The sequence below is a fragment of the Anomaloglossus baeobatrachus genome, chromosome 4, assembly GCF_048569485.1.
Source record: "Anomaloglossus baeobatrachus isolate aAnoBae1 chromosome 4, aAnoBae1.hap1, whole genome shotgun sequence".
Classification (NCBI taxonomy): Eukaryota; Metazoa; Chordata; class Amphibia; order Anura; family Aromobatidae; genus Anomaloglossus; species Anomaloglossus baeobatrachus.
The window spans coordinates 111,815,694-111,830,254 of NC_134356.1; the positions used below are offsets into that span (position 1 = coordinate 111,815,694).

General features: G+C 40.6%; 1 protein-coding gene across 4 annotated transcripts in view; it reads left to right on the forward strand.

Annotated features, from left to right (window-relative positions):
• Positions 1 to 14,561, forward strand: part of HRH2 (histamine receptor H2) — a 221,692-nt gene that overhangs the window by 81,835 nt on the left and 125,296 nt on the right. For all 4 annotated transcript variants that reach the window (XR_012752737.1, XR_012752738.1, XM_075342303.1 and 1 more), the window contains exon 2: positions 524 to 2,074. Coding sequence is in view for 2 of the 4 variants with exons in the window: in XM_075342303.1 (XP_075198418.1) it covers positions 957 to 2,074 (1,118 nt within the window). In the remaining 2 variants the exon portion in view is untranslated. The remainder of the gene's footprint in view (positions 1 to 523; positions 2,075 to 14,561) is intronic.

Consider the following 14,561-nt stretch of genomic DNA (forward strand, 5'->3'; position numbering starts at 1 on the left):
TTGGGCACAATGAAGTGAGTATATACAGTAGTTATATACTTCTGCCCATCAAATTCAGATATTTATTATGTTTTTTTTTGTTCTTCAAACGATGAGAACTGATGGGAAATGGTCATCAGTTGTTCTCCTTTGGCTTTTTCGGCACTCTGCTGGATCAAAAACTCAACCTCCAGTGTTTTTTGATTCAACTTTTGAAAGAATCCAGCACAACAACAAATGCGAACATTCCTATAACAAACTATGGGATATATTCTCACATCCATTTCCATCTGGAATATAAAGACCTTAGAGGACCCAATTACTGCTAAGAGGAACAATTTCCTTCCTGACCATATGGTAATCGGACATTTAAACAGACATCCTATATATTTACTTAACATACCATATGCTTTAAGAAACAATTGTCATTTTAGTAACAGCAGTGGACCTGATATGATGAATGTGAAGTGAAAAACCTGCATAGACGTGTTTATCAAGACTTGTTTTGTTCTATTTTAACTTTCACTTTTTACTCATTTTCCAGGTTGACAAAGACATTGAACAACTCGGCTGCTAATTCGGAAATTTTCTCCAAACGCTAAACTTCTTGAAATGAAAAAGCACTGTTGTTGCTACCAGCTATGAATGATTTATTATAGTGAGAGCTCAAGAATATCAATGCAAATGGTGAACACCACTAAATGTAGAGGAGTAAGCAAAACCTCAAGTGTTACAAATCGACTTGACCTTTGAGACGAAAAGAACAAAATTAGACAACCATACATCAAAGGATAGTATCAGTCAAAGACATTATTTACTATCCAGTGGGGTCCAGCAATGCATAGCCGAATATTGCATTGCTGGACCCCTATATACATTGAGGAATCACTGATTAACATGTACTGTGAAATCTAATTTCTCACTGGACATAAGTCAATGTAAATTAAACTACTTTCCGGACCAACAGATTGAAGGCAATGTGTTCTGTAATGGATGACGACTCTAAGGATTCAGTTGAGACATGCTGGAAAACAATCCTATATAATGTACTCATTGGAGTTGTGCTGGTTTTAATTATAGTCATTACCATATGTGGGAACGTCGTGGTCTGCCTGGCCGTTGGGTTTGACCGACGACTCCGAAGCATGACAAATTGTTTCATTGTCTCCTTGGCTATCACAGACCTTCTGTTGGGTATTCTAGTGCTTCCCTTCTCAGCCTTGAACTTATTACATGAAGAATGGCCATTTGGATCTGCATTCTGCAATATTTATACAAGTCTGGATGTTATGCTGTGTACAGCCTCCATTCTAAATCTTTTCATGATAAGTTTAGACCGGTATTATGGCGTTACAGCTCCTCTGCGCTACTCCATGCTGGTGACTCCTTGCCGTGTAGCCATAGCTATGGGAGTGATATGGGTTGTTTCTCTGATGGTCTCTTTCATTCCAATCCACCTTGGCTGGAATACAAAGGATAAATCAATTCAAAACCTTAGAGGAGATGGAAGCACAGAATGTAAGTTGGAGCTGAACAAGGAATATGTTTTAGTAGATGGCTTACTAACTTTTTATCTTCCTTTGGTCATAATGTGTCTCATGTATTACAAAATTTTCAAGATAGCCAGAGAACAAGCCAAGAGAATAAATCATGCCAATTGCTGCAATGCTGTTAGTCCAACACTACCTACTGTTCGAGAACACAAAGCTACTGTTACTTTGGCAGCGGTGATGGGGGCCTTCATCATCTGCTGGTTCCCATATTTCACTGTATTTACATATGAAGGAGTGAATGACATTGAAGTTGATAAGACAGCCTTCTTAATAGTTTTATGGTTAGGCTATGCCAACTCTGCCCTCAACCCAATTTTGTATGCTGCTCTGAATAGAGACTTCCGCACAGCCTATCAACGCCTCCTTCACTGTAGACGTGTGGGTCCACTTAGTAATGAAACCCCACTTACCTTGATTCATATTCGACGTCCAGGAGAACGAAGTCTTCACGATATGCAGAGCATTCATGATGATAAGCCGCGTAACCTACAAGAAAGTAATGGAAAAGAATGTAGCCCTTTCAACAAAAATGTGACGGAAAGGTAAATTATTCAATATAACTACTGATTTATAGATTTAAATATTCATGCAAATAATGGTTGACTTAAATCTTCATTCATATCAATAACAACAACTGATGAAATAACTAGAAAAAATAAAAAGGTATTCTCATTTTCTATAGTAATGGCATCTCTAAGGGATTTGCAGTCATTCTATGATCGGTGAGGGTCTACCCTCTGGTACACCCACCAATCCTTCTGTCCTACATTAATTATTATAAGATCTGTTGGGTTCAGTCATGAGTTACAATCTGCTTTCCATCACTTTTGACTCTGAACCATTGAGTTCAGTGTAAACAGAGCCTAAGACCTCATTCATATGACTATCTTTAAACACGTAGATGAAGAGATGGTACTAGTTTCATCAATGTTTTGGATCTGCTCTTCACTAGTGTTTGGTCCATTTGTCCATTTTTAGCATCAGTGTTTCTCATGGATGGATAAATAAATTACAAAGCTTTTCCTAAACTTTTCAATGTTAAACACATACATTGTATGGATGCCATACAAATGCTGTACTTGTTTTTCACGGACCCATAGACTTGTATTGGCCCTTCTCATTCGCGATACCTGAAAAAAACGGACATTTCTACATGAGTTTTCATGGACACAGTCTGTGAAAATACATGGACATTTGAAGAGCACCATAGATTACAATTGGTACGTGTTAAAATATAGATAAGAGGGCACCTTTCCCCTACTGGGATCACCACCAGCAATGAGATACACATAAGAATAAGGAGGAATAGAATTGTTGGACAAGACGAATCAACCAAGAGGTTGAATAAATATTTTATTTTATTGATATGAAAATTATTTATGTATACAAAAAACAACAAGAAGAAGTGACTAATTAAAAACACTTAAAACAGTCAAGACAAATGACTATCCACAAACATCCCATAATTAAACCTACGATAAGGTATAATCACAGTATCCCTACGCAAATATAAGCAATGCCCACAAATTGAAATAAACATAAGTCAGCAAATACAAATATAGATATAGAACGCAATTGTGCATCTATTAAAGTGCAAGAAGTTGTTATGGTATTGCCAACACAGAATCTAACACTACCATCAGACCCTCAACTTGGATCAACCATGTAAACCTGGTAGATAAGTAGATAGCACACTCCTCCCACAATAGATGATAATGGCAAAGCCAGAGAAACCCCAGACGGTCAGGAATGGAGTCCAACACCCATTGGTGTATATAGACTAACCGAAAAAGACTATATATTACCAGGGACCAAGGGTCAACGTAGATAGTGGGTGGCCCAAGGGTCTGTGTAAATGGGATGTCACATTTATTCAATCTCCTGGTTGATCCCTCTTGACCAGCAATTCTTGTCCTCCTTATTCAAATTGGTATGTGCTGTAACCATGAAAAAAATGGATTCAACACGTACATGCAATGGACATCTGATTGAATCCTAACACTGAGCTGAGAATTTAGTAAAGTCAAAGCTTGCAATGTGGAAAAATTCTTATCATTCTGGTACATTCATCATGTTAAGTACAATAGGCAAACAAAGCAATGAATAAAACTTATCTAGATAGTAGAAGTATTTTCTCAAACCATATTATAAATATAAAAAATAATTTCCTCCAAAAATGGCAAAATATTAGCAAATTATAAATGAAAATGAGAGACAAGTTTTGGCAATTTGTTTAGTCTATTGTATGTTGTATATATGTTATGCTTGTTATAAATACTGTTGGACTCAGAGGCAAAAAGCATACAGTATAGGCAGCTCTAAGTGTATAGATAACATATTATGGATCTGTACCGCATTATGTACTGGTTTAATATCATTTATGTAAAACATACTGTAAATATATGAAGGAATTGTAGAATTATTTATGCCAACATTTTCTGCTTTATATCTTGTGCATAAATAAATTCAACAATTCTAGAGATGAGCAAATCTTGAAATTCCAATTTACCAGCCTTGCACTATTGGCCATAGATCATGAGTACTGGAAAGCTTCTAATTCCCCTGAAAAGTCGTGTATAACACTCTCAGGTCTCCTAGGACTGTGTCCAACACCTTTCAAGCTGTTTAATGCTACACAGCCCTGGTAATGTAAAATTTATCCCAATATACATATCAATGGGTAAAAGGATTGTAAGGAGTGATAACCAACATCATCACTAGTAACACACAGCACTGTTGCGTTTATTATTCTTTTTAAAATGCAAAAATAGTCCAAAAATAAGCCCATTTTGTGAGCAGGTAACCGCCATTCTGGAGTTTCTTCACATGTGTATAGAGAAGAAGCAATGTATTTTTAATAAGTAGTGATCCAAAAAAATTTGGGTGAGTAGCAAGAGTCTTTGGGTTCTTTGGAAAATGAAAAAGCAATACCTTTTTAACAAGTCTTCCAAAAATTATCCCTTTTTTGTACTGAGCTACAGGTTTGTTGTTTGGAAAATTATCCATTTTTGGGAGCAGTTCAGGTTTAGTTACCCTGTACAGGGTAGAGGTCCCAACAGGAGTGTAGAATACATATAGAATAGCCTGGAGATATATGGCTGTATATCAACAATGGCAGCAGTACCATCCACACAGTATAGAATATGATGGCACAGGCAAAGAAGTGTCCAGCTGTATAGGGCCAACACTGGCAAATCTGGAAGCAACAGTAGAACAATATAGAACACAATGCACAGAACGGGGCTGTGTGATTTTCTAATGGCAGTGGAAGCAAACTATACAACATAATGGACAAGCAAGAAATATACAGCAGTGTAGGGCCAACAGTGGCTGTTTCAGCAGCAGCAGAACATACTATTTAGAACATAATGGACAGGCAGGACATGTCAGGTAGCATTGACACTGGTGGCAAGAAAAACAATATAAAGCACAATGGAAAAGCAGGATGCTAAGGTAAATCTAATAATTTGCATCAGCAAAATGTGAGTAAAATTCCACACAAATATATGCCTGACTCATCATGAGACATATAAGGTTTTCTATACTTAAAGAAAACAATCTGATCTGCTTGGGAGCTAAAAAGCCTCCTTCTTTGCCTTATTATCAAGATCAGCAAATAGATTTGACTGGAATTTAATTCTCCTTGAATTATACAAAAATCTACAATCGTCAACATTTTTTTGTAATTCACTTCTGAGTGGATTTAGCAAAGTGACAACCATTGGAAGACAATTTTCTGATTCACAAAAGACCATAAAAATTTTAAATAATAAAAAGAACCTTAGAAACATCTTTACGGCGCCATTGCTACTCACCACCACCCGTTTAGTCCTCTTTGCATTTTCAGATCGGAGTCAGTAGTGCTGAAATTCGCAGTGCCTCAATCATAATGCAAAGGTTTATGAGCTTACTAGGCCCCGGAAGTTTCTACTGTATGTGTGTACCTGTGAAGGTCATGGCTCATGATGTCATGGTGTGCACCACAAACTTTGTGTGCGCTTGCGTAGAACCCTCCTGGGACTATCAAGCCTAGATGTGACAAAGGTCCCGTGGATTTCATCATGGCTGATGCCGATCTGAAGATCCTATGACAGTCGTCTAGGGGTAAAGGGCACTTTACATGCAGCGATATCGGTATCAATATCACTAGCGAGCAAACCCGCCCCTGTCGGTTGTGCATCTCGGGCAAATCGCTGCCCGTGGCGCACAACATCGCTTACACCCGTTACACGGACTTACCTTCCCTGCGACGTCGCTGTGGCCGGCGAACCACCTCCTTTCTAAGGGGGCGGTTCATGCGGTGTCACAGTGATGTCACAAGGCAGCCGTCCAATAGTAGCAGAGGGGAGGAGATGAGCGGGCGGAATATCTCGCCCACCTCCTTCCTTTCTCATTGCTGGTGGACGCAAGTAAGGAGATGTTCATCGTTCCTGCGGTGTCACACATAGCAATGTGTGATGTTGCAGGAACGACGAACAACCAGCGGCATGCATCTCCAACGATATTATGAAAACGAGCGACGTGTCAACGATCAACGGTTTATGACGTTTTTGCGATCGCTGATCATCGCTCCTAGCTGAAACACGCTGCGATGTTGCTAACGACGCCGGATGTGCGTCACAAACACCGTGACCCCGACGATATATCATTAGCGATGTCGCAGCGTGTAAAGCACCCTTAAGGAGCAAAAGGCCTAGAGTGGTGAGCAGTGAGGTGAATATAAGGATTGCTATTATTTTTACATAATTTATGGTTATTATGCTCTGGGGTCTGTTGAATTTGTTTACAGTTTTATGGTTTTCTCTACCTTTCTTTATGGCAAAACTGTGAGCTTGTTATTATTCAAATTCACCACAAAATGGCTGATAAATTCCATACCTCTGCTTTCATACAGACAATGATAGTCCCTCCACTTTGGCCATACCCAAGGTCATGTCAGTCTGTTATTGCTTATGCAATCTTCTGCTATATAATAATAATAATAATAATAATAATAATAAATATTCAAGTGTCACTAAAGAGATATTAGGTCAATGCGGTTGAATGTAGAGCTCAGGTTTGCTCTTACCTCCAGAAAGATGAACTCACAAACTAATAATACCATAAAAACTGACACCTGTCTTCTACAATGCGTAAGATTGTGGACTCCATGTTAGGCAATTCATGTGAAGCAATTTGGAATTTCTCTACAACAAATACAGTGGAGAAAATCCTGACTTTGCAACTTTTACCACCAACAAAGAATGGAGAGGCCTGTAATTTTTATCGTAGGTATACTACAACTGTGACAGACAGAATCCCCCCAAAAATCCAGAAAATCCCATTGTATGATTTTTAAATTATTAATTTGCATTTTATTTAATAAGTATTTGGTAAAATAGGAAAACAAAATTTAACATTTGGTACATAAAACCTTCGTTTGCAATTAGAGAGGTCAGACCTTTCCTGTAGTTCTTGACCAAGTTTGCACACACTACACCAGGGATTTTTGCTCACTTCTCCATAAAGATCTTCTCCAGATCTTTCAGGCTTAAGGGCACTTGCTGGACAACATTGAGTTCCAACTTCCTCCAAAGATTTTCTATAGGGTTCAGGTCTGGAGACTGGCAAGGCCATTCCAGGACCTTGAAGTGCTTCTTATGGAGCCAATCCTTAGTTGTCCTGGCTGTGAGTTTTAGGTCTTAGTCATTCTGGAAGGCCCAGCCATGGTCTATCTTCATTGCTCTTACTGAGGGGAGAAGATCATTGGTCAAAAGCTTGCCATACATGACCACATCCATCCTTCCTTCAATACGGTACAGTTGTCTTGTCTCCTTTGCAGAAAACCACACCCAAAATTTGTTGTTTCCACCCTATGCTTCACAGCTGGGCATGTGTTCTTGGGGTTGTACTCATCCTTCTTCCTCCAAACACGGCGAGTAGAGTTGATACCAAAAAGTTCTATTTTGGTCTCATCTAAACACAGAACATTCTCCCACGCCTCCTCTCCTCTGGATTATCCAGCTGGTCATTGGTGATCTTTAAATGGGCCTGGACATGTGCTAGTATGAGTAGGAGGATCTTGCGTGCCCTGCAGGAATTTAACCCATGATGGCATAGTGTGTTACTGCCACATCTTTGCGACTCTGATCCCACCTCTCTACAGGTCATTCACCAGGTTCTCCCATTTAGTTCTGGGCTGATTCTTGACTTTTCTCAGAATCATCCTTACCCCATGAGGTGAGATCTTGCATGGGGCCCCAGACCGAGTAAGAATGACAGTCATCTTGTGCTTCTTACATTTTCTAATAATTGCACCAACAGTTGTTGCCTTCTCACAGAGATGCTTGCCTATTGTCCTGTAGCCCATCCCAGCCTTGTGCAAGTCTACAATTTTGTCCCTTGTGTCCTTACACAGTTCTTTAGCCCTAGCCATAGTGGAGAGATTGGAGTGTGACTGAATGTGTAGACAGGTGTCTTTTATACAGGTAATGAGGTTAAACAAGCTCAATCAATAGAGGTATTGAGTACAGAGTTTTCTTAAAGAAAAAAAAAAGTCTGTGAGAGCCAGAATTCTTGCTGGTTGGTAGGTGATCAAATACTTATTATATGCAATAAAATGCAAATAATTAATTAAAAATCATACAATGGGATTTTCTGGATTTTTGGGGGATTCTATCTGCTACAGTTGAAGTGTACTGTACCTATGATAAAAATTACAGACCTCTCCATTCTTTGTAGGTGGGAAAACATGCAAAATCGTCAGTGCATCCAATACTTTTTTTCCCCACTGTATCTTAAAAATTGAACACAATTTCAATGTGCATTAAATCAATTGGCAAATCTCTTAATATATGTAAATATAATAGCAAAATATCTTAAGATATCATGTTACCACATCAGTTTTGCGGCAGAATAAACTATGTTAAAACAAACTAAAAAAAAAATGGCAGATTAATTTTTTTTTACCATTTCACCACATTTGGATTTTTTTTTTCTCATTTTCCAAATTGAGTCTAGTCATTCAAAATTACAAGTTGACCCGCAAGAAACAAGCCCTCATATGGCTACATCGATGAAAGAAAAAGGTTACGGCTCTTGGAACAGAGTGAAAAAAACAAAAATAAAAAAATACAAATTCCCTGTTCCTTAAAGGCTTAAACATTTCACACTGGGGAACAGGAGATATGAACTCTGCTTCTGGGCATGCAGTAATCTCCAGGAGACATCTCCATTAATATCTTGTATGTTTGGGTTTAAACTATCTTGTACAAAATTGAGAGAAATGAGAAATAATTCTAGAACCTACTGAATATTCTGTGCTGTGACTTGTGGATACGGTATTTTTTACAAGTAAAATTGAATACGATTTATATACTTTTAAACATAGTCTTATCATAGTCTTTTCTTATCTGGTCACATGGTACAGCTTTGCGCTCTGCTATCAGAATATTAATTTTCCTTATGATTTCAGTCTGCAAATACTGTATTTCTTTGCTTCCTGCTGACACACCACTATGAACTTGAAATACCAAAGTCTAAAATCTATCAACATTTTGATATTTTTTTTTCCATACTGTTCAATACTACTACTATTCTAATAATGTAATATGTATTCTGTGGTATCACTGAAGAACAAACCTTATACGATTCTGAACACATTCATGGTTTGCTATAATCTATATGGAATATTAATGATGCATATAACATCAAATGTATCAGAACCAAAGAGGAAAGCCATGAGTGGGTTATATATAGTATATATACTTTATAAGGATGAATATACTTCTTATTGATTTATCAGGTGAGTGCATGGAGAACATACATGTTAAGAATATGTTACTACTTAAAATCATGTTTGTTTTTTTTAAATTATTTTGCATAGAGCAAATCGTATTTTAATTAAATAGCTCTTTTTATGTAAATATTATTTTGTATTTTATCTGAAATGCACACACATACAGCAGCAAATCCAGGAGAGCTGGAGGGGCATTTTGCCGACCCCATAGTGGAAGTTGGCTGTACCCTGAGCCGGCTGTCAAACTGACAGCCAGGTCAGAGAAGATGCAGTGCACAAGCTCCCAATGATCAATTGTACACGTATGTCTCAGGCGTAAGTACATTTGAAGCCCTGAATACCGACACTTCTGGGTAAAGGTGACAACAGCACTGGGATCAGGTCTTCTGACCACTTTGCTGATGTCACTCACTGGCACTGTAGAGGTGCACACAGCGTTAGTGGTAAGTGGTCCAGTGCAGCGGAAGATACCAAAGATTTATTTAATTGGTGGGGTTATTTGAGGACATACTTCGGGGAGCAAGTGGGGGAGAGGTGTTGACGTAGAAAGATGAGTGAGGGGAAGATGGGTGCTGCTACAGAATGGGGAGTGGGGAAGAAATTTTAGAACACAGTTATCGAAGCTAGTGAGGGGATGGGTATAGACAGTACAGGGATTGAGTGGGGATGTAAGAGGACACAGTATGGGGAGTGAGGAAAGAATGGGTGCAGATTTAGTATGGTAAGTGACGTAGGGATGGGTGTATACACAGTATGGGGAATGATAGGAAGCAAAGAAAGGATGGGTGGAGACACAATACAGAGAGTGAAGAATGAAATATGTGAGGAAATAGTATGAGAGGGGGGATTTTTGTTTACACAGTATGAGGAGCAAGAGTGATGGGTGCAGACACAGTATGGAGAGCGAGGGGGTATGTGTAAGGAAACAGTATGGGAATTGAGGAGGTAAATATATATAGCATGGGGAAGAGTGTAAGGGCACAGTCAGTAGGGAACAATTAGCTGAGAAGGTTTAAATTCCATTCTGCTCGCGATATTGTTGCCACTGCTATACCTCATATTGTTTTATTGTTTACAAAGCCATTTTTCCCCCGCTCTCCATATTGTTCCCATAGCCATTCCGGGGGGCAGCACAATGAAACCAAGGGGAGACAACTCAGAATGTTGCATTAGGTGGCCCAACGATAGCCTGCTTTGCCCAGATTCTTATGGCCTGCTTGACCCCCCCCCCAACAAAGTTTTTGATGTTTCTGTGATCATATTAAATATCCTAGCAATTTAAGAAGTGCTGTATCCCTCTGTAAGATCACGTGCACACATTGAGTATTGGCTAATTTTTCCTCAGTACTTGTAGGCCATAATCAGGAGTGGGTAGAAAATGTAGAAGTTTTGATATGTTTCTATAATACTGTTCCTCTGATTGTTTCACTCCTGGTTTTGGCTTACAGGCACTTAGGTAAAATAATCCTCACCAAATACTCAAAGTGTGAACATGGCCTAACAACTTTTGACTTTACAGAGTTGAATATCTTTTTTGGTTCATTTTACCAAATGAAAATCAGATGCCTAATAATTCTGCACACCTTGTTAAAAGTGTTGATATCCTTAGGCCTTGCCCTCCCTAATTACACAATGCTCATCACTTGATACTCCTCATACAATAAGCATTCAGGTTTATGCAGCTTGGAGTTGAAACATAGGCATTGAAATGATGATATGGTCAAATTACATACTTGCCTAATAATTCTGCACACACTGGATCTATCTCTCTCTATTATATATGCAATGATCCGCAGCAGTTTTGTGCTACATTTTATTTTTGCAATGTTCTAAAATAGATGACTTTAGTAGGATTTCCTATTTAGCTATTTTAGATTATAAAGAGTTTTTGAGGATGATAAACAAGAACATAGTTCTAGAATCTCTCTAAAGTCTGTTGTCATTTATTTATCTAAACTAGTATGGATACTAAACTAATTGTTCTATTCCAGCCAAGTAAACAGAAAAATGTTAAAACAAAGTTTATAAAGGTATTGTGATTATTCTCTGACAGACCAAAACCATATGAGATTTAATTAAACCTAAATGTTTGCCATGTAGTCAGAGAAGGCAATACTTCTTGGACCTTTGAAACGCATGGCTTCCAGTAGTTTCTAGTTTTTTTTTGTTAAAAATCTTTTATTCTCTCTATTTACTTGACACACATGGCTTAAGGCCACGTCACACTAAGCAACATCGCTAGCAACTAGAGATGAGCGATCCGGTCACGGTTCGGCTCGAGTTCGGTTCGCCAAACGGACGTCTCGTTCGAGTTCGTTTCGGCGAACGTTCGACGAACCGAACTCGAACCGCATAGGAAACAATGGCAGGCAATCACAAACACATAAAAACACCTAGAAAACACCCTCAAAGGTGTCGAAAAGGTGACAAACAACTCACAACACAACACAAACACATGGGAAAGTGACAAGGACATATACTCATGCGAAAACAAAAGAGCAGGACAAGGAAAAAGAGAAGGAGACACAGATATAGGCATGGCACGCCCTTCTAAAATTATGTAAAACACCGCAAGGTGACTCCAAGCGGAGTCTCCCTTTTTTCCAAAAATTGGGCCACACACACACCCACCCCTTCAGTGGCAGCACTTGTGCCCCAGTTGTACACTTCACAGCTAGATTTGCATCAAGCACATTCAAAAATACGCCATAATTAACCGTCCCCAGGATTACACCGGGGTAGGTAGCAAAGTCTTTCCTGATCCCAGCGCTGTGCATCTTGGATCATTTTTAAAAACAATGTAAGCAAGGGTTACTCCAAGCGGAGTCTCCCTTTTTTCCAAAAATTGGGCCACACACACACCCACCCCTTCAGTGGCAGCACTTGTGCCCCAGTTGTACACTTTACAGCTAGATTTGCATCAAGCACATTCAAAAATATGCCATACTTAACCGTCCCCAGGATGACACCGGGGTAGGTAGCAAAGTCTTTCCTGATCCCAGCGCTGTGCATCTTGGATCATTTTTAAAAACAATGTAAGCAAGGGTTACTCCAAGCGGAGTCTCCCTTTTTTCCAAAAATTGAGCCACACACACACCCACCCCTTCAGTGGCAGCACTTGTGCCCCAGTTGTACACTTCACAGCTAGATTTGCATCAAGCACATTCAAAGTACACAAGCATTTACTCTCCCCAGGATGACACAGGGGTAGTAAATTCCTTGTGGATCCATGACTTGTTCATTTTGATGAACGTTAGTCTGTCCACATTGTCACTGGACAGACGTGTGCGCTTATCTGTTAGCACACACCCAGCAGCACTGAAGACACGTTCAGAGACAACGCTGGCAGCTGGACACGACAAAATCTCCAAGGCGTAAGTGGAGAGCTCTGGCCATTTTTCAAGATTTGAAGCCCAAAATGAGCAAGGCTCCATTTGCAAAGTAATGGCATCGATGTTCATTTGGAGACACTCCTGTATCATCCTCTCCAGCCGTTTACTATGTGTCAGACTTGTTGTCTCTGGTGGCCTTGCAAAGGAGGGTCTAAAAAAATTATGAAAAGATTCAATAAAATTGCTGTTACCAGCACCAGATACGGTGCTACTGGTACGGGTAGACTGTTGAAGATGACGAGACCATCCCATGTTTGTCAAGTTACAACTGGGAGAATCACTCCCTGCACCTGCACGGTTGTTTGGTGGAAAAGCCGAGCTAAGATCGAGTAACAGCTTCTGCTGATACTCCTGCATACGTGCGTCCCTTTCTATGGCTGGAATTATGTCATAAAATTTGGACTTGTACCGGGGATCTAATAGTGTGGCAAGCCAGTAGTCATCATCACTTCTAATTTTGACAATACGAGGGTCATGTTGGAGGTAGTGCAGCAAGAAGGCACTCATGTGTCTTGCGCAGCCATGTGGACCAAGTCCACGCTGTGTTTGTGGCATAGAGGTGCTAACCGTTCTTTCTTCCTCTGACATCTCCCCCCAACCTATTTCAACTAAAATTTGACCAAGGTCTCCCTCATCCGCTGAGTCTTCCATGTCCATAGACAGTTCGTCCTCCATTTCTTCATGTTCCCCTGCACCTTCCTCAACATTTCGCCTGCTACCATGCGCCCTTGTTGATCCCTGTCCCCCATGGTCCCATGCCTGGCGCCTTGGTGATGATGAACGTCTGGACCTTGGTGATGTTGTTGTGTCTTGCGCATATGAATCCTCCTGTAGTTCCTCCCCTTCCTGTTGTCCCATCCCCTGACTCCGAATAGTGTTTAGCGTGTGCTCCAGCATGTAAATGACTGGAATTGTCATGCTGATAATGGCATTGTCAGCGCTAAACATATTCGTCGCCATGTCGAAACTGTGCAGAAGGGTGCATAGGTCGTGGATCTGAGACCACTCCATCAGGGCGATCTGCCCCACCTCTGCATCTCATTGGCCCAGGCTATACGTCATGGCGTATTGCACCAGGACTCTGCGGTGCTGCCACAGTCGCTGTAACATGTGGAGAGTCGAATTCTAGCGTGTCGCCACATCGCATTTCAGGCGATGAACCGGCAGGCCGAAAGACTTCTGAAGCGATGCAAGTAGCTCAGCAGCGGTGGTTGAACGGCGGAAGTGAGCAGACAGTTTTCGTGCCCTGTTCAGAAGGCCATCTAGGCGGGGATAGTGTGTTTAAAAATTTCTGGACAACAAGGTTCAACACGTGAGCCATACAAGGCACGTGTGTCACCTTGCCCAGGCGAAGGGCCGCACCCAAGTTTGCAGCATTGTCGCACACGGCCTTACCAGGCTGCAGGTTGAGTGGAGACAACCATTTATTAAACTCAGTCTCCAGAGCTGCCCACAACTCATCCGCTGTGTGACTCCTATTTCCAAGACATGTCAAGCTAAAGACCGTCTGATGCCGTTGCGCTCTGCTGCCAGCATAGTAATGAGGGGTGCGTGATTCCTTCTGCGCAGTGAGAACGCTGGTGGCCTGACCAGGCAGGCTTGGGGTGGAGGTAGAGGACCCAGATGAGGTGGAGGAGGCAGAAGCAGTGGCGGAACTTGGACAGACAGAGGATTGACACACAAGTCGTGGGGACAGCAAGACTTGTGCAGCAGACCCTTCACCATCTATCACCATAGTTACCCAGTGCCCAGTCAGCGACATGTAACGTCCCTGTCCATGCTTACTGGTCCAAGTATCGGTGGTGAAATGCACCCGTTCACACACAGAGTTTCTCAAGGAAGCGGTGATGTTGTGTGCGA